The sequence below is a fragment of the Homarus americanus genome, unplaced genomic scaffold (genome assembly GCF_018991925.1).
Source record: "Homarus americanus isolate GMGI-L3 unplaced genomic scaffold, GMGI_Hamer_2.0 scaffold11628, whole genome shotgun sequence".
Lineage (NCBI taxonomy): Eukaryota > Metazoa > Arthropoda > Malacostraca > Decapoda > Nephropidae > Homarus > Homarus americanus.
The window spans coordinates 275,363-295,573 of record NW_024754732.1 but is presented as its reverse complement, the minus strand read 5'-3'; the positions used below and the strand labels follow the sequence as shown (position 1 = coordinate 295,573).

Here is a 20,211-nt window from a genome sequence, read left to right as displayed (position 1 = left end):
TAAATTGTACCTTAGAATTTACTTTTCTCATTTGATTACAATAGACAGTAGATGTTAATGTTTAAATCAGGTTACAATTTGTTTTTAAAGTACTTTATTTGGTCTATGGTGTTTATAAAGTTTTAAAGATGTATAGAAATGGTTAGTATTACCTAGGTGCAGTATATGATAGTATGGTGTGATGTAGTGTGTATTAAAGGAGCTGCCAGAGCTCACGTACAGTACCTTGTGGTAAAGTTTGGTGTTTTATTTGTGTTGCAGGATCAAGGGGCGTTCCTGAGTGAGTTTGAGAGCAAGGCGCTGCAGGTCGCTACTCAGACTGCTCAGTCATCTGAACCTGAGGTTGTGGAGAAGGTTGTGGAAGTTGTGAAGGTGAGTCTGTTGTTTATTGGTTACTGGTCTGTAAAACACACACACACACACAATGACTTTGATATAATGGACTACACTCCTCTTCCATATTAGAGTCCATTAAATAGAATTCTCATTGTACTTAGCTTGTTAAGGTGATATATACGAAGAAAAACCCTCTCTTCCCCTTATGATTATGAATGTGTTTATTGAATTGAAATTATGAATAACGTGCATCTCTCTTCCTCGATGATGTCTGCCGAGAAGGAGGTGGAAGTGATGGTGGAGGACCCGGCCCTTAAATCTCAGGTTGAGGAGCTCTCTAAACAGAATGCTGAACTTAGAACGCAGGTAAATATTCCCCCCCCCCCTTTTTTTTTATCCAGGGTGATTTTTCTGTCACTTACATACAATTGTTCCCATGAGAAACAATAATATATAGACTTAAAGTATGAATGTTGTCTAGTCAGATGAATAAATAACATGTGGGTGTATTTTGAGGATATGTTTGTATTCTAGGTTGAAGATCTACAGAAAACACCGGCGCCAGCAGCAGACGACAGCAAGAGAGTTGGTGAACTGGAGGAAGAAGTCCGAGCTGTTACTGATAAGGTCGCCCATTACCAGAGGGTCTTAGCAGATACAGTGAGTAGTGACTTGATGAATTGTTGAATCACTTGAGATCTATTTGAGTGATATATTTAGGGTATGATCTCCAGCCAGCCAGGTAGGGTTTACTGGCTGGAAACATTTTTAGGTTTTTTTGCAAATTTTTTAGTATTATGATGCCTTTGGTCGCCACTGTAAAAAACTACACTAGGCACTATGTGTTTGAAAAAGTCTGGGAATTATTTACTAGATTCTGATGGAAAAATGACTGAACAGGTTCTGGGGAAAAGAGAAATGAATTTTTTTTTACATATGATGTTTATTTGTGGAAGATACAAGGCTAGGAGCCTCAGTAAGGTTATATATATTCCATCCATTGGGTTTGTTATGTTTGTTCCATTTACACTGGCACACCTCTTGTCAACCCATCAACATCTCCTGTTTTCCCACTGTCAACTTATTATGTTTACATGTATTGAAGATTTAATCATATCTAAATTTGCACCACCAGGAAAATCTACTCAAGTCACTACAAGCATCGGTAGAGTCCGAGGAGGTGGCGTGGAACAAACGTCTCTCTGAAAAGGATAGCGATGTTCGCCAGCTGACCGCAGACAAAGCCAATCTGCAGCTACAGGTGAAACAGCTTGAAGATACCTTAGAGAAGGTCAAACAGGCAGAAGATGTAAGTACTGTACACAGGGAGTGTGTTGTCACTGATGGGGTTTAACATAGAAAAATAAAGTGTACCTGTAATAATTAACACTATAGTTATACCTTGTTATACTTACATTATTATATATATATACATACCTTGTTATACCTACGTTGTTATATACCTTGTCCTATGTACAGTAAATATTGGCAATGGTATCCACTTCTAACTTTAAGGCGACCATATCCAATATTTATTTTTTGTAAGTAGGAAAAGGAAGGTAATTAACTATATTTTTAATGATTGTAAGTGCACAGGGACTTTTTGATAACTCTGTAGTTGCTCTTACATGAGGTATATTGACTTATCAAGTTAATCCAATCCTTTTATTTGATTGGAGATGATTGGCTGTGAAATGGAGACCTATTTTTAAATATAAACCTGTTATAGATAGTAATTCATAATATATTGAAGCACCAAATAGAGAAAACAAGCTTGAATTGATTTTCCTCGAGGTCTTCACTTCATTATTTCTTAAGATGGAATTATATACAAACTTGTGGGTGTAAAGAATAAAACGTGTGGAACAATGATGGATGAAAGTTTCTACAATTCTTATAGAGGATAGTCAAACAGTAGGTTTTATTATATTTTATATTTTAAAGAGAAACTTAACTGTGATTGTTATTCTTATGTGAAACCTGAATAATATTTTGTTGTGTGTCCTTAGGTATTTTTTTCGTTTAGGTGTATTGTTCACATAATAATGAATGATTAAAGTTATTTATATACTTTGCTTATTTCGGAGTAGTATAGAAATGTATATTAAACTGTATATCTGATGGATGATGACTTTGGAGTAGCATAGAAATGTATATTAATGTGTGTTTATTATATCTCATGGTGATGTCTTTCTGTTTGGGGAAAAGATTTAATTCAGCTAGTGTATGGTTTTTCTTATCCAAGGGGCTGCCTGAGAGATGGTTCTCTTACTCTTTTTCTAGGCTGCAGCTGAGTTATGTGGGATGGAGTTTGCGTTAACTTGCATAGAGAAGTCTCTACCCTTCGTAGTTACTCAGGTATATGTGGGGGAGAGAGAGTACGAGAGTGATTAGTGACTGCTGGAATGGCTTTGTGCTGTGTTGGGCCCATGGAGGTGGATCAGCTTGGTGTTAAGAGTATAGTTTGAATGGTTTAGATCCTCCTTGTGTCAATCCTCAACTTATCATTGGATGGGAGTTGAATGGCTCATATCCTTGCATCAATCCTCAATTTATCATTTGATGCAGTTGAATGGTTCGCATTTTGCTTCAATCCTCAATTTCATTTATCATTGGATGGAGTTGAATAGCTCACATTCTTCAAAGTCTCTGCTCTCAAATAACATTATCATTGGATGGCTAAATGGTGATTGGATAGTTATTATAGTACAGTATAGCAAAAGAATCGTGAGTACTTTTACCACTTCCTTTAGTACAGTAACTACAGCTGCAGCGACCATGGGCTCAACTTTTTTATACAGTATTCTCCGTGTTTCAACCTACTGTACATAAACACTGTCTCTCATAACTTATTGTTGGTGGTGGCCGAGGAATAAAGACCTGGCTTTATATGGTACGGCACTGTATCATATTTGGCTGTGTTATTCCTAGTGTTCATTTAGTACTCGAATCAAGCTAAATAAATGTTTGTATCTAAAGAGCCGGAAGATATGTGGTGGGGACATATCCGTCAAGATATTCTTTATTGCTTGGCCGCCAGTTAATGATAGGAGCTTCGAGAGCACCCCAGCACATCAATACGTCTTCCTCTTGGTTTTATCTCTTTTTGCCTGCTATGAGTTGGAATGAAAGCACACACACACACATGGTGAAGCCTTGGCTCTGCTCTCTCTGGGGGCATTGATGGGTTCAACAACAGCAAATTTGTTGAGTCTTTTAAGAGCCGTGCCTTTAAACTTGTATTGCATTTTGGTTTAGTAGTTGTAGTTTAGTAACGCTGTACATAGAACGACAACATTGAAGGAACTGGGTTGACAAACTGACTGAGAATAAGCGATTTTTTTTTATGGATGAACATATCTTGAGGACTTTTGATGCCTTATGTTGAATTAGTATATACAGTATATATATAAATCACTGTTGTTACTAAATCCAATTTCTGGTGAATGTCTAGAATGCTGCACACTTAAATTAAACCGAACTGCACTTATTTAATCTCACATGGAACTCTTCTATAGATTATACTTAAATAAACTGCACATCTACACCTTTCTGTAGTTAACTCTAGTACATAACAAAACTCTTATTAAGAATTATAAGAGATGGGAATATTTTTATTTGTACAGAAGAATCATGATAATTAGAAAAATGCTTAAAAAATGGAATTGTATTTTCATGGTTGATTCTGTTAAAAGTAGTAATAATTTTCCTCTATTGTGGTTGTGTGTTCTGTTACTTGTATCTGATGATAATCTTAATAATTTCAATTGTACTTAAATGTCAGATATTATTAATTTAATTTAAAACATGGCTTTTAGAAATTCTTATAACTAGTGCAGTGGGTTGGGTGACTGACACTGCATCAACAAAACTGAGGTGCTGGGTGGGTGACATGAGTAAAGAGAAGGTCACTGAAATGGCATGATGAGGGTATATAAGGATGATGTTAGTGCCAGGGCATTGGGTAGAGGAAGATTGCCCACATCAAGGGAAGGAGAGGTGGGACACTACAGTTGGCCGCCCCCACAGAGGGAGCTCCTGGGTGACATGGTCAGTTGCAAGAGTCAGAAATGGCTGGGAGAAGCTTAAGGAGTTGAAAGAAAAGTTGTACGAGAAATGTAATGTTGTTTGGCAGTGAAATATGGACATTTAAAGAAGATGGTATACACCGCTTTGAGTAAGTTTAGATCCATGTGTAATGTGATGTTGAGAGATAGAGACCATGTTCAGATTTAAGAGTGGCTGGTTATTTAGAGGATTGGCGAGGTTTTTTTACAAAGGCAGGCCAAGTTCAGAGAATGGAGGAGACCAGTTGGGTCAACAGATGTGCAAGTTAATCAGAACTGAAAACTTTTCTACTTGATTATTACATGTTGATTGAAAAAGCTTGTTTTTCTGAGATGGTGATTTGCACTTAATGAGAGGGACATGTTATGGTTTTCTTTGCTTGTTGCTCTGCCCACTACTGCAGGGTATCATATTTGGTTGGGTACCCCAGATAACCTAAGTACGGATTTACAGATTTGTATCAAACTTCGTTTAATGAGTATGTGACAAGGTTTACATGATAACTTTTTGGTGCAAATTGTGCCAAGACTCATTAATAAAACATTGGGTTTTCAGCCATTTAAGAAAACAGTGACGTTAGCAAGTGTCCACCAGTGACTACATTAACTTAGAGTAACATCATCACTACTGTAACATTTACTCTGCTGTGGTACAATAATGGTTCACTCTGATGGTAAATAATTCTGATTAGAATTCATTGTGGGGTAAAATATTGATGGTTTATTTTCCTTTACAGATGCAAGCTCAGCTCAAGGTCCTACAAGATCAGCTGCAGAAAGAAGAGAAAGAGAAAGCCTCACTACTGGAACAACTTCACGCTGCACAGGAACAGCTCACAAAGACAGCCACACAAGTAAGTTCTACGAGGTTTGGTCGTTTTTAGCTCACGGGCAAAGGTTTTTGATGAGGAATTTTGCCAGGGTGGAGGCAGGGCTTTGGGAGAGTTGAAATGGCTGAATTGAATGGAAATTTTTAGGTGTGGAGGGAGTAATTTTAATGTACAGTTGATAAATGCCTTTTCTTTTTGTTAGCTGTAAGAGAGAGTTAGACCTGCTAGAAGATGCAACAGCTAGTTATAGTTAGTAATAAGGAATTCATCATGGCTGAAGGGGATAAGTACCTATTTGTATTAGGCATCATCCTCTTTTTTATTATTGTTATTATGATTATTGTTATTGTTATTATTTCCAGCTGTGGGAGAGAAAAATTTTCATAGATGTTGAATATTTTAATACATATTGGCAAGAAAAGTTACTGTGAATTAGTTGTACATTATCAGGTATTGGAAGGAGTTTAGGCATACTTGCTGGACAGTTGCACGAGTATCATCCCACTAGTACTCTTGTCGACCACAGCAGGGATATTGATATTAATTTTGGTGTGAGGCATTTGGAATCATTTTAAGATGATGTAATTTTGAGTACTGTATTTATTTATTTATTTATATTTTTGGATGTTGCTTCTCTGTGATTGTTGCATGTATATTTGTACTGCTTAATATTGAATGTGCTTTCATAATATTGTGCTTGAATGACGAGTGCTTTTGATAAAACTTGGGGAGGGGCAAGAAGGCGGTGTGGGGGGTCACTAACATGAATCAAACTTGAGTTAAACATACATGTCATTGAAAAAAAACTTAATTGGCAAGAAGATGCTGTGAAATCCTTATCATTAATGAGATAGGAAGAGGAGTGAAGACTGGCGTTTCATTCCGGATAATTGGAATTTTAATGTCTTTGCTCTGAAGCGTTACCAGGAACCCACATTTTATTTTGCAAGCTTGTACAAGCCAGCAGAGATATCCCTTGATGATTTATTAATATTTAGTTTATATATGTCACTTAGATTATAATTAAGAGATAAAACTTGTGTGTGAAAGTGGAAGAGTGAAAGAAAGATGGTAATTTATCCGATGAATTAACTTTGTCAGGAATCACCTTTTAATACTGGAGATAATTTTAAGTTATTTGAAAAATATATCAGTCATTTTGTTTTTCTTGGAATGAGTCGAGGAGAAATTTAATATAAGTATCTTGTGAATTTTGGTATATGTATAGTGTGTTATTTAATCTTTGTTGGAGGAGCATTGTTGGTAGAGTTTGGATAATTTTGGGCATTGTTGTTTTATTGGAGAAATATTGTGCGTGTTTTTTTTACATAGAATTACTACAGTACTTTCTGGGTTTGCATGCACGTCCTGTGGGTTGTTGGAAGATGTCATCCCACTGTGTTGAAGACTCAGTGCTGTAGACCCTTGTCACCCTCTTGACAGTAAATATTTTAAGTAAATTTACCTTAGTTTTGGTCCCATGGAAGTAACGTTGCTAGTGTCTTAATTTATAACAATATCCTCTTCATCCTCCTCCTCCTCCTGTTAAGTCTGTTTTATTTAACGTGCAGAAAGAAATACCCCATTAGGTGCGTAGTTGAGAGTTTTGTGGGGGGGCGGGGGGGTTGCGGCGGCGTCTGGCCTGACGCTCCCCCCAAGCAAAGTGAGTTGACATGTTCCAAGACCAACCCTCAGTATCATGTGCAGGGTGGCGGTGGTAGTGATGAAGCCAGTTTGGTGGACCTGAAGACAGATAATGACAAGCTGCGAACATTGGTCAGTGTCGGGCAGGATGCCAGCCGACAGCAGGAGGAGCTAATTGAACAGCTGCAGAAGGAACTTGCCGCTGTTAAGGTAGGTGATGATAGATGGGGCACTGTGGCGTGGTAACTTGTGTGGACAAATCACATTGGATAGGGAGGAACAATAAGCTGGTGTCACTAGCTAGAAAAACAGGCAGTCATTTTCAAATTTTGTCTCATTGGGTTCCAAATCAGAGTGAAAACGTGTGTGTCAGGTTTGGTAAAAAGATCAGATAACCACCATTTTGTGATTGTGTGCTAGCTAGTGATTACAGGCGTTATAAGTATCAAGTCAAGATCAGACATGCACCCACACTCAGAGAGTCCCCGTAAATCGAAAGGTAAGGTGAATGTAATGAGACCTGAAATGGAGAGTGGAGTGTTGTGTATTAACATGCATTTTGGCTGTAACTTTGTACTGCATAGCTACTGTACTTGCCCTAATTCTTGGAAATTGCATGTAAGTCACCTTACTAAATTTTGTCTTCATGCTCACTCAGTCTGCTATATCTATTATATTTGGTTCTAAATTCTTCTGGTTTTGAGGATGCCTGTCAAGAATTTTTTTTAAGCTTGATGTTGCTGCATATTGTTTGCTGCTTTGGTAGAGAACTGCTTTATAGGTTTGTAGAGAAGTGGTGGTACTGCATGATCAAACACTGACATCATGTGACCTCTTCTCCTCACCCACAAAATGTTACTCATTGGACCATCACTCTTTTGGTATATAATAGGTTAGCCACACATTTCCTCTTAGTGCCTGCAGTCCTGTAATCCATACAAGTCTAACTAAATCATAACGTAACTAATAATTAACCTAACCTCCAGTATATGTAGCTCATTAATATTTTAAAGTCAACCATTTAGAACACTTATGTCCTTGTCCTTGCATCCCTATACTGTAGAAAACTCACCTTGAGGGGTAGGGTACTGCAGACAAAGTAAATCATTTGTTTCAGTAGGTAGTTCTTGCTTCTTTATGGAGTAAAAGGTAGAAATTATCCTTCAATATTAATATTTTAGTTGAATATTAATATCATTAATATGCTAGATAACCCTGCCTTGTGGTGGGAGCTGGTGGATTGGGATTAGAAGTTTTAGTTAGAAATATTAATAAACTTACATCATATTTTTTAGTAATAGAACTAATGTTAACAGCTTTCTAGTGGTGTGAGGGTGCTTGTTAGTGTTTGCAGCAGTAGTGTAGTAGGAAAGTGATGTGAGTGGGGGCTGGTGCACTAACACTAGTGGGTGTTGTGTGGTGTTGCAGGCAGCCCTGGCCGCTAGCCGTGTGAGTAAAATGGGCTACATGGTTGGTTGGGTGGGACGCAACAGCAACAACACCACCACCACCACCATCAACAACATCAACTCGTTGGAACAGCAGGTGACAGTTCAGCTGCTGTTTCAGTTCCCATGTTGCCCTAAAGCTCCTTGGGTCATCTGCCACTCTGGTTCTCCTTCACTTTACCGTACTCTACCACCTTTGCCATGGTGCTGTGTCGTCTGTGAATGTAAAGCTGGTTTTGTTCTGTTAAATCAGTGCATATGACTATTATTTGGTGTACTGTATTGTGTTTAATATTACTGTAGATGATTATTGGAAGCTATACTGTGCAACATATAGTTTTTTTGTTACTATCCTTATTAGATAACTTCCAGTCATTGGCTTGCATTCCTTTCCTGCTGGGTATCGTACTTGACTATAAGGAGCCAGCTTTGTAGCTTCACTGTAGGCTGTGGTGGTACAGTAGCTTTGCTTACAAGTGATGTTCATGATCTGTGGGTGTGACCTAATGAATGAATGAAGACCAACCAAACATTTGTTGATGCTGAAGGTAATGTGAATGTCAGTTTAAGCAGGACAATTGTCTTTTAACAGGTATTGGGACATCAACCATGTATAAATGTTGATAAATACTTGCTAGTGTGTGTGTACAAACATAATGCTTACATTTAAACCTGGTGTGATGTTCTTGGAGACAAAACTGGTCAATGTTGGTAAGTGTACAGTAAGTGTTGTGGAGTGGGACAACCTCAACAACCTTCTGTAGATGGTTTCTATCTTGTCACCAATAAGTTTATATATGTAAATGTAAGTAAACTCTCCATACAAAAGGACGGTGTTATCAAGGACAGTAATGTTAAATTGTAATTGAATGACACAAACTAGAATATATACAGTATTATATGAAGTACTGTTAGTTGAGCCAAAACCTTTAACAATAACTAAAATTCATAGACTTTGGGAAATACCAAGAAATGAAGGTATCTCTGTCCTCAGTTCATGACAAGACCTAGGAAAGTGTGTGCAAGTATAAAGTTTTACTAGGAGGCATTTTATTTTTTTTTTTTTTTTGTTTTTTTAGAGATCTTTCATGGCTGTTGTGTAGCTAACATGATAGTGGCTGTTGTTGTTGTCATCATATCTTATTGACTGTGTAAGATAGTACTGCTGAATGTATTGAAAATTATGTTTGTGAATCTGCATGTTGTTATAAGATGTGATAGACAGTAGGACAAGTTTCTGTTACACTGTTGTATGTCTGACTTTTTTTTTTTGCATGTTTACTAACGTTAGATGATTTTCTGTTGATTGTCAGGCTTAGAGTGTATTAGTATTTGCTTTATAGATAACTACAGTAGGGGGTATAAAAGTATTTGTCAGAGTAAAAAAATTTTAGTACACTATATGTTTGTGGGTAAGGGAGCCAGGCAGGTGAATGTGAGTTAGTGTAGTTGTTCATTTGTTTACAGTGTCAATTTCTGAGTAACTGTTAATACATTTGATCATGCATACACTGCCCATACATCTCATCTCGTCCTTGGCCTCTGCTGAAGTAATTGTAGTTTTTCATTGATTTGCATTGTCATTTTTTAGTGACTGCTGCTACATTAGTAAGTGTACTTACCACCCAAGCTTTTTATCTCGAGCTAGGAGCAAGAGTGTGTGGCGGTGGTGGGATGCCGATATGCATTAATAAAGCTTTTAAGAATCTAACACTTGGCTCAGGGGATTCAGATATTACCTGCCTCAGTATGTGGGCTAAAGACCTACTAATCTCTGACAGTAGTGACTGGAAGTAACTCAAAAATGAATTCAAACAATCTTGTCACAACCATATCCAAACATGTGTGTTATAGGCAATAGCTGCCTCTTAAAGCTGAAGTGTAAAGAGTCTTGTCTGTCATCACTAGTTATGTGCTCTGTAACTGGCATTAGACTACTACAAACCATCATTTTATTAGGTCAACCCTCGGTATCAGCCTCTTAGTGAAGTCATTACCTTGCCTGCCTCCACACAGTGCTTAGTGTTAGTGATAGATGTATTTTTATTTTGCTGGAGTGGTGAAAGTTTGCTGTCTCTAGTGTTCAATAGTAATTTGAACATAATATCCAGGAAGCACTTATGGTAGGCTGACCTCAACATGTATATATAAGTGAGTGTTTATACTTTAGGGTAACACTTCTTTCATTTCTGTATCTTATCAAATATGGGGGGAGATAAAACAGAAAATGTCTTGTGGTGGGAGGGGCGTATTGTGGAAAAGGATCTTTATAATAGAACTAGGATGATTGAATGAGGGAATGTGTGCTACTTATGATACTAGCCGCTCTGTACTGAAGCAGGAAAGGGCGGGCATAAGTAAAATGCTTCTCCATAATGTTCCAACTTCAGGGGAGTGATTATTAATAAGTCTGGTGATGATTTTTTAATCCCACTTATACACAGATAACATTCATCATAGTTCAGTGAAGAAAATAGATTTATAATGATAGTCTTGCCGTTATTTTTGCCAATTCGTTACTGCTGAAATATGTTTCAGTCTTGCCATTATTTTTGCCAATTCACTGCTGCTGAAATATGTTTCAAGTTTGCTGAGAGTGTGATGCAGACACCACGTGTGGCATGGCTCTTCTTTTGAAGCCGCAAAGTCAAGTCATTATGATAAGTGAATTATTTCTTCTCTAGATAATTCAAAGATTATTTTGTTGATTAGTTGAGGGTTATATTGATAATTGTATCTTCCCTGATAAGTTGTTTATCCTTATAATAATGATATAATTACTTCTTCCACAGACTGTAAGCACAAATGGTCCAGTCAGTGAGGAACAGTGTCAGGAGGTGAGTACCTTGGTAGTGATGATTGACTTAAAACTTGTCATGCAGGTTGTCTTGTGTGTGTGTGGTCCTCCCATAAAACTGAGACACAGCAGCAGCCACCAAGTGCATCACATTGGTGTAAATAACCCTCTGGCTGCTGTCACACACTAGCGTAGGGCGCTGATGTTGTACTGTACAGTACAGTGAAACCTCCATATAAAGGACTTTTCTCTCCATATAATCTGTTAGATGAGGGGTTTCATATCTAATGGACCCTCAATATAACAGACTTTCCTCTCCATATAGTCCATTAAATAGAGGTTTTGCTGTACAGGTGATCCACAACTACCTGCTCTTGATCCAGTACCAGAACTCGGCAGGCATTATTATTTGCAACAAGTGGTGCTAACATGGTTATTTCAGGGCTGCTGCTCCGAATGCTGCATAGGCTTCCATTATGCTGTACTTATGATGCCTAATAACAATTGATTGCTATTTTCTTTAAATACAGTACTGTAGTTGCTCCTCATTCCAAAAGTTTTATGTAGCTTCTTCATATGGCTGAGCGCTTTCCTGCACCTTAATAAAAATACATGCATGTTTACTGGTGCTACACAATTGATTAATCTCTTACTAACATGTCCTGTGTCACCAGCGGTGCCTGAGCACTTGAATGTCACGTTGAAGGGATGTGGATATAAATAGATAGATCTTGAATTTAAGGCAGTTGCGGCATTAAGACTATATTCCTAATAAAATCAATCGATCTTGAATTCAAATTTTCTTGCATCACACTCTTCACAAAAGCTGAAGAATTTATGTCCACGTCCTGGATAGTGACTGGTTGGGAGTGGTGTAGTGGTCACGGTGTAGAGGTGAGAGGCCAGTGGGAGTGTAGATGTGGGCAAGGGTGTCTTAACAGAGCATGCTTCTCCCCCTCCTTTACCCCGCTGACTGACGCTCACCAGGACGACACCTCGCGGGCCGACACCGCCAGTCTGATGTCTGCTTCCTCGGCCTCAGTCACAGACACTAACACCACTCAGGTTCAGTCAGGGGCGTCTGCTAAAAAGACCAAAAAGAAAAAGAAGGTAAGCAACAATAACTTCCAAGACGAAATCATAAAACAGCGTAAATTTAAGACTTGTCAGCATCAGAAGCTCAAGTGAACACAGGCATTAAATATATCAAGACTCAGATCAGCTTACACTTAAATGAAGACTCATATCAACTCACACTTTTTAATGATGACCACTAAGTAAAAGCTTTTGACCAAATTGTTGTTGCCCTAATCATGTATACTGAATTTCAAGCTGTAGAATAAACTAAGTGGCTACTGTACCTGCTGTTAGTTACCAGTTGGTATGTTTTTACAGTGGTATATTTTGTTGACATATGATTAAATATTTTCTCCCCATAATGCATTTAAAACAGAAGGTGAAAAGTCAACAATTACTCCATCAGTATTGTAGAGTAATCCTGGGGACACTTGGTCTATGATAAGCCTTGTGTGTATGAGTCATACATTGTATATTCTCCGTATGTTCCTGGACAATTCTTATTGATGTGAATGCCATACACTAAACTGGATTATTCATTGTATTGTCTTGAATATTTTCAAATGATATGACGTAATGTTATTAATCTAAAGGAACGAGGTTATGAGTATGCATGATACGAGAAGAATCGATGTTGGGTTACCAATAAAAATTCTGTTGGTTAATCTGTTAGCCATGATTGCAGATTAAGAATTGGAAAGCTAGAAAGTAAAACTGAAATGAGAAGGTGCATGTTGTTGACGTTAAATGTATGAGGCAAGAGTATAGGTGAAGTGATGGGATTTGTCAATAGTAGTAGCATTAGTGATAATGTGTAGTGGATGATTATGGTGGGGGTTAACAAGAGAGAGTAGAGATGAATAGACAGAGACAGACAGACAGACTGACAGAGGTAGGTTAGATTGACGTATATCTTGGGGGGGTTTACTATAGTTATCAGAAATGTCAGAGGTTGGTGGGAGATGAGAAAATGATGAAATGGAAACACATTTCTTGACACTAAACTAACTTTCGAGTATTATGTCACATTGTTCTTATCATCTGACTCGATCAGAGACAGCGATGAGGTACTGTATTGTAATGCTAACCAGGAATACAATAGATACAGTATTACAGGAAATATTTTATTTTTTAGATTGACTGCATTTCAAGATAGGTCTTCTTTCTAATCCCAGTTTAGGGTTCTACAGAAATCACAGAAGGTACAAATAGGTGTATGTAGTAACTTAAATGGGACAATTAAAGGTTGTCTAATGTGGATATTATTTTGCAAAGGGGTGTATGTGTGACCATGAACCACCAATAGATTTAATTACAACTTAGATTTAACAACTTGTTCTCCAGAACCAATTGAAGCAAAGGGATGGTGATGTTCAGGCTTTTCCCAAGGTAGATTTTCTTCTTTTTTTTTGAGGTAGTTGGTGGCCACTTGGAATTTTATTTATTTTGTATGTATTTTGTCGTCCGTTGTATGTAGATTTCTGCTGCATAAGCTTTTCCATTCAAGCTTTGTTTCATCGTGATTTGAATAAACAAACACATTAACGTATCCCAAGTCTCATCTGGAGTGTTTTGTTCATACATGTATTTATATTCTGGCGACTCCTCCATTTATCAGATGCTGCTGTTGTCCCCTTGGCCTTTATCAGCAGTAACATACATTATTTTGCAGTTCACAATCAGTCTTAGTAATTTTTAACTAGTTTCCTCCCGCCCCCTTGTCTGTGACTTGTTCTTTAAATGTGTGTCAAAGATTCTGTGTAATTCTCTCAATGGTTTGTTGTATATTGTCTATTTTTTCTGTTTTGTGTCCCTTTCCAGGAGTCAGTAAGATGAAACTGCAAAATTATCAGTCATTTAAGAACTATCAAAGGTTGAAAAGTGCACAAATTTGCTCATTCTCTTTAGCCATTACTGTCAGGGTTGAAGACGGCAGAGAATTGGTTCAAGTTATATTAGTTACAAATTACAGAAAGGATGTGAAGGTGTTGAGTCCCATTGTGGCCATGGCTGTCACTTGTGTGTACCGCACATGTTAGGTCCATCCAGAGTTGCTAGTGATTTTTCCACATCCTCAAATTGTTTAGCTTTACATTTGCATCTGTGAAGGCAGCTGCAGCAGCCCCAGTGGTCATTGTCAGCTTTGTACTCTCAATTACTACATTGGTTGGGTGTTGAGAATAATGTGTTTACCTGTTGAACTGATAATTTTCCAGTTCTCTTAAGCTGGTTTTTGGAGATAAAATTGTATTGTATTGAAGATCAAAAGTCAAATCATCTAATTTGCTGTTTTTACTAAAGTGTAAGGTATTTATTTGCAAAAGGTAATTTGTAGTTTAGAACGAGAATACAGATTGCAGACCATATCTTCTGATATCATGCTTTTGGTGATCATGCCAATAGATCAGTCCTTCATAAAATTATCAGTGGTCTGAAGTATGAAATTAAAACTGGGTTATGTTTAGTGTAAGTGTAGATATTTCATTATATAATATGAAAATTCTAATTGTAGGATTACCTTGGTTTCAAACATATAAAGGAATATTTTGCAAATGAGCTTTTGTAGTTGAATTTAAAGAAATATGTTTGCAAATGAATATTACAGTACAGTACATTGTGATAAGGGAGTACAGTTTTGACTATCTCCAGATGTCCGTCTTTCCTGTGTTAGAGCTGGACTAGACTACTGTACAGTACTAGTTCCTGAGTGTTGCATGAGCCATATATGTGTCTTGACTAACTTCTGGCTTGTTAATACATAGCTCAGTGATGGTGTATCCACTTATTTTATTTGCCTCTTTGCAGACCGTTAACCCCATTTTTTTATTTCAGGGATTTTTTGGAAAACTAATTGGCAAAAGCACTGACCCTTAAGGTATTTCCATTGTTCCTCAGTTGCATTGGTGTTGTAACCTTGGTTCCTGCCGGCTGTCCCCCCACGGGCACTGGGCCGACTCATGCACGGCAGTTTTATGCCTACACCAATACCTTCATTTTTCTGTGATTCGTTTAAACATTAGTATTGATTTTCACGAATATCTGAATCTCGGGTTTGTGTTCGTTTCTTGGCTTGTATCATGAGCCACGAAAACGAGCGTGAACAGATATTGTGACGAGCAAAAATGTCTACTGCAGTCACAGGTGGAGGTATCGCTGTATGTAGCTTGTGGCTTTGATGTTAAACAACATAATTATTTTCCTTGGAGTTCTTAGTACTGTATATGATAACTGTACAGTAAATTTAGTTATTTTTGTAATAAAGTATAAATGTTATACTATTGGTCTATTAGATGGTGCATGATGTACGTAATGTACAAATTTACGCAGTTTTGAAAATTTGGGGTAAACAGAAAGTACGGTATCTGCACTTTAATCCACCCACATGGAAATAAATACGAATAAGGTGTTAGTTATAATTTTGTTACGTATTGCACGGCTTGTGAGTTTATCCTGACAATACTTTATCTTGCTTCATCTCTGGTATTTTGTTATGGAGTTTTTGTTGTCCAGTTTTCTGCATGAAGGTTTTACAATGGACTGGATTTGTATATAATTACGTCCTTCAATGTGCATCGTTTCCATGCCATTTATTTACACAAGCACTCTGCAATTATATATATACAGTATATTTTTTTATATACTGTAATAGTTCGTGTATACAAAATTACAGGAAATGTATATATACAGTATTGTAAATAATGTGTTTAAAGGTGTGATCCTGAACCTATTAGCCTTTAGACATATCCATTCATACAGGTAAACACATATTGCATGACTAAGGTATAGTATTGAACGTAACTTTTTACCCCTCATGTAAGGGCTCCCCTTTGTGCTTAATAAAATCATCGGACGTTACCCAAATAAAATATTAAAAGTGGCCGTCCCCGTAGTGAGGGGGTTAAGAAGAGCGTCTGTTTCATAACTATATTTGGTTGCATGAAGGGAAAATGCTTCATTCCTGTAGCTTGTGTGAATGGCTAATATATTCTCTTAAAAAAATATGGAGGCCTTTTTTGTATCGTTTGGGCTGGCTTGTTGTATGTGCTTCTGCCTAGTTTTTATGGTAATGGCTTGTGTGGTGTAAACATGATGGTTGACCCCCCCTCTCCTTTACTATGCATTTTATACAGTTAAGAGATGTGCAGCTAGACAGTGTTTATGATCATCTGTCTTTTCCCATATATTTTTTTTTTGTAAGTGACTCTTTAGGTACTCTACTGTATATTTTTTAGCTTGTCCTTTTCTTAACTCCTTTCACACTTTCTGTGAGGGATGGTTAGGGGGAAGAGAAATGCATGAAGATTATAAAACTGAAGAGTTATTACAGGATACTGTAGCTAGCATCATGGGAGATCTAGACCAATAGAGTTATCTTAATTTTGTTACTTTTCTATATCGACAGTAGCTCAGGGCATTTATTATTGGGAAATGGTTGGTGAGCATGGTGGGAGACAGGTGAAAGAGAGACATACAGGGTGCTCCAGGACTGCTGATGCCAGATATTTTACCCAATCAATCAATCAGTCATTGCTATTAATACAGTGAGACCTCTATTTAATGGATTATATAGGGGTACAGTGTAGATATATTAATTACCATTTGATAAAATTTTCATGAAGTTTGTGAATTGTCTTGGATATTGTATTTTAAGTGGCCTTTTGGGTAAAGTTGAAGGATTGAACTGCTTCAGGACATAGGACGTTTTTAGCATTGTATGATACTGGGATGACTAAATGACAATCGGTTTTGCTTGTTGCATTAGCTGTGTGACTGGTATGTATTGTTAGTGAGGTCAGGTTTCTTACACTGTTTTGTGTTTGAGTGTAATCAAGCACATGATTTTTTCAGCCAAGAGAGAGCACTTTGCAGAGTGTATTGTTGTATGCCATAGGTTTTTTTTCAACTGTTATTTTGGGCATTAGTAGATGCTGTTGGAGGAAAAGTTACCATTAACCATATTACTGTACTTGAGACAGATTCCTGTGTCAATTTGCTTAATTTCATGGTGAGAAACTTATATTTGTGTTGATGGGAATTGAGAAATTTTAGTGCAGAGGTATCACAGGACTCGGAGAAAAGGGAAATGCAGAAAGTGATTCATAACCAGGGATAATGTGTTAGGGTGGACGTGAAATAAGACTTATTGTGTAGGAGGTCAGGTGTCTGGTTTATGAAGGATTTAGTAAGAGAGTAATTGGAGTCGAGGTAGTCAGGTATATGGCAAAGAACAGGGTGGACATTTTGTCAGAACTCCCTGAAGGAACACTATTGTACATGATGTAAACACTGGTGTAAATCATCCTTAACATGGGGGTACACAAGATATGTCACAATAAGTACTGTATAACAAAAAAATTTAGCCAGATGAGGTACTGTATTTGTAGATACCACACCCAGTTGTATAGTAGGAAAAATATATTTTTGTGTATAAATGTTTAAATCCTGTTGCATGATTTGCAAGTGATGCAAAAGACAAAGAACACTGCACCAGTTTTTCTTTTATTCGAGTCGTGTGTATTTCCACCAGAGTCGTTAGTTTTGTGACCCGAACTGTGTTAAGATGCCCATAAACTGTAGCTCACCATAGACAACCAAAGGACTAAAATGTAGAATGGTTTGAATTAATATTTTGCCCTGAAGGAGGATAGGTAACATTAATTTTGTAGTATTCAATATTTATAATATAAACTGCCTTCATCATACAAAAGATTTTAATATGGTTTGAATATATAAAGTTTTATTGTTACTGCTTGTCCATCAATAAATCTACAGTACTAACATAACCATATTTATGTTTACAAGCTGTGAGCTGGTCCCCTGTATTTACTGTAGCAAAATTATATAGTATATACAGTAATATCATTTTCAGAAGATTTTTCAGTGCTAAATAGGATTTTTTTTTGTCTAGAGCCCATAATACTTAGGAAGTTAAGAGGTTGTATTGATTATAATTAATACCTGTGTTTTGTCATTTTCAGGGTGCTGGAGCCACACAGTGACAAAACAGATTGAGGACAAGCAAGCAGCCTTGACCTGCAAGAATTTCACTGGCATTGGCTCACGTCCATTCTTAGCCACAGTGTTGGTGTGTCCACATGCACTGTAATGACTTCTGCCATGAAGTTCTTTCAATTTAAAACTGTATTTTGTACTGAGCTTCTTTTGTAGGAAGAGAAATTGAAAGTATTGCTTTATGGCAGACTGTTTCATGTTGGGACCACATGTGGGTAAACCTCTTGAGCTGCAATATTCATATAATTTTTGTAATTCTGTGCAGTTTATGGATGATCGCACTTTACTCTTAAGGAAATTTTTTTAAGGACTGAGACAGTTATTCAACACTGTTACCAATACAAGCTCATGTTAGGTTTACACAGAGTTCAATTCCCAGTGTATTACACCCAAATTGAAGTTTTGTAGGTTATCCACTATTTGGATTTATCTGTAGATATATATGTACATGTACTTGTGTATATATATATATATATTAAAGTGAGACAACAAGTTTCATGTGGCATTTTAAAGTGCAATGTTGCCAATGGTGGTGAAGTCTTGCAGGAGAGTCTCAAGAGCTCGTAGAGTTTGTTGCAATTGGTAGTTTACGTTCCATTGCGGTAAATTTTCTTTACTTTTATATGCCATGAAAAAAGTACCACTGTGGAGCTTAGATTATTTAATGCCATGAGTATGACCAGTAGGGGAAGAGGGTTGGTGGCAGATCTGGTCACCCTACATGTCTTTTCTTTGGTTTCATTGCTGCAGGGGTAGGGGGCATTTGCCAAGCATTGATTTAGTGTTTTTGTTATTATTATTATTCCTTAGGTTCACTCTTGAGTTGTTAATGAACACTTTGTTACACACTATGCAGCAGGAGCAATCTTTGGTTGGACTCTGCTATACTGTACCATGTTACAAAGTTCATTCCAGTGATGAGACCCCTTCTGTAAGGTTTTATTTTCTCTTCATAAGGACAGCTAAGTAATGTACCATGCAAAAAAACAAAAACACAAAAAAACTAACATTATGGTTAAGGTTATGTTCTAGCTTTTCATATTCACAGAGGATCTTGATATTATGCATACAGAATTACTAAGGAAATGTAGTTATGCAATGCAAATTATGCATATATATGGTGGCAGCAGTGGTACATACTTTACTGACTAATTTTGTATGACAAACGGAAGACGATTCCAGTAGGCCATTAGGATACTTTTCAAGTTTCCAGCCATTCCGGGTGGGCTTGCTTTTGTCTTCTGACGCCTTGCGTCGGCATATCCAGTACTGTGGTAATAATCCCCATAGACCAAGATTACTATTACTATTGTTTTGTATGGTGCAAGGAGCCAAGAACACAGTGTGGCAGTGTGTGTGGTTGTCCTAGGGGCGGGTGGCATACAGGGGTTTTTAGTGAGCTATAGCAGGTTGTAGGGGGGTTTAGGAAGCTGTTTGGTGCTTATACCCCTCTATGCACGTGACAAGGGAAGTCGTGGATCATCTTCAGAGTTATATATGGTGCTGCAAACCTGAAAGTTTTTAGTCATTACCTTGGCACGAATGAACCATGACGTAGCTCTTGCCACAGCTCTCCAAGATTGTACAAGACTTCTTTCTGGTGAATTACAGCAACATGACCATACTTGTACATTTATTAGTTGGGGTATTGGTCACAAGGATATGGTTGGTTGCCTGCAGGTTGTGGGGCTGTTGTACAGCTGATGTAGCCCTCCTAATTTTATGTACAACAATCATCTAATCATTGACGTAATTGTTATTAGCCATTGGAAATAAACCTGTCAATTGTTCAATGCTCATATCACACCAGTGCTACAATTGGTGCCCGTGTGCTGCCCTGTCTGGCGCGTGAGATTGTTACCTGGTACCCCTAAGGGGTATTGCTGGGGGACCTGGTATTTCAACACAAATACATGGTTTATCAAAATGATGAGTTTTTTTCCACCCATCTAGATGATATAATTTGTATGCCACTGGTATGTTTGTATGCAGGACCACAC

The 20,211-nt window shown here is 37.4% G+C and overlaps 1 protein-coding gene across 16 annotated transcripts in view; it reads left to right on the top strand.

Moving 5' to 3' along the window:
• The window catches only part of LOC121856093 (ribosome-binding protein 1-like), a 43,604-nt gene extending 23,466 nt beyond the window's left edge, over positions 1–20,138 (top strand). For 4 of the 16 annotated variants that reach the window (XM_042351392.1, XM_042351397.1, XM_042351396.1 and 1 more), the window contains 12 exons: positions 262–372; positions 619–702; positions 871–996; positions 1,472–1,645; positions 5,141–5,257; positions 6,941–7,087; positions 8,306–8,422; positions 11,118–11,162; positions 12,110–12,232; positions 13,544–13,588; positions 15,032–15,074; positions 18,178–20,138. In XM_042351392.1, coding sequence (XP_042207326.1) covers positions 262–372; positions 619–702; positions 871–996; positions 1,472–1,645; positions 5,141–5,257; positions 6,941–7,087; positions 8,306–8,422; positions 11,118–11,162; positions 12,110–12,232; positions 13,544–13,588; positions 15,032–15,073 — 1,131 coding nt within the window. In that variant the 3' untranslated portion in view covers position 15,074; positions 18,178–20,138. The remainder of the gene's footprint in view (positions 1–261; positions 373–618; positions 703–870; positions 997–1,471; positions 1,646–5,140; positions 5,258–6,940; positions 7,088–8,305; positions 8,423–11,117; positions 11,163–12,109; positions 12,233–13,543; positions 13,589–15,031; positions 15,075–18,177) is intronic. The other 12 variants (XM_042351399.1, XM_042351398.1, XM_042351394.1 and 9 more) reach the window with 12 other exon arrangements.
• The last annotated feature ends 73 nt before the right edge of the window (positions 20,139–20,211 follow it).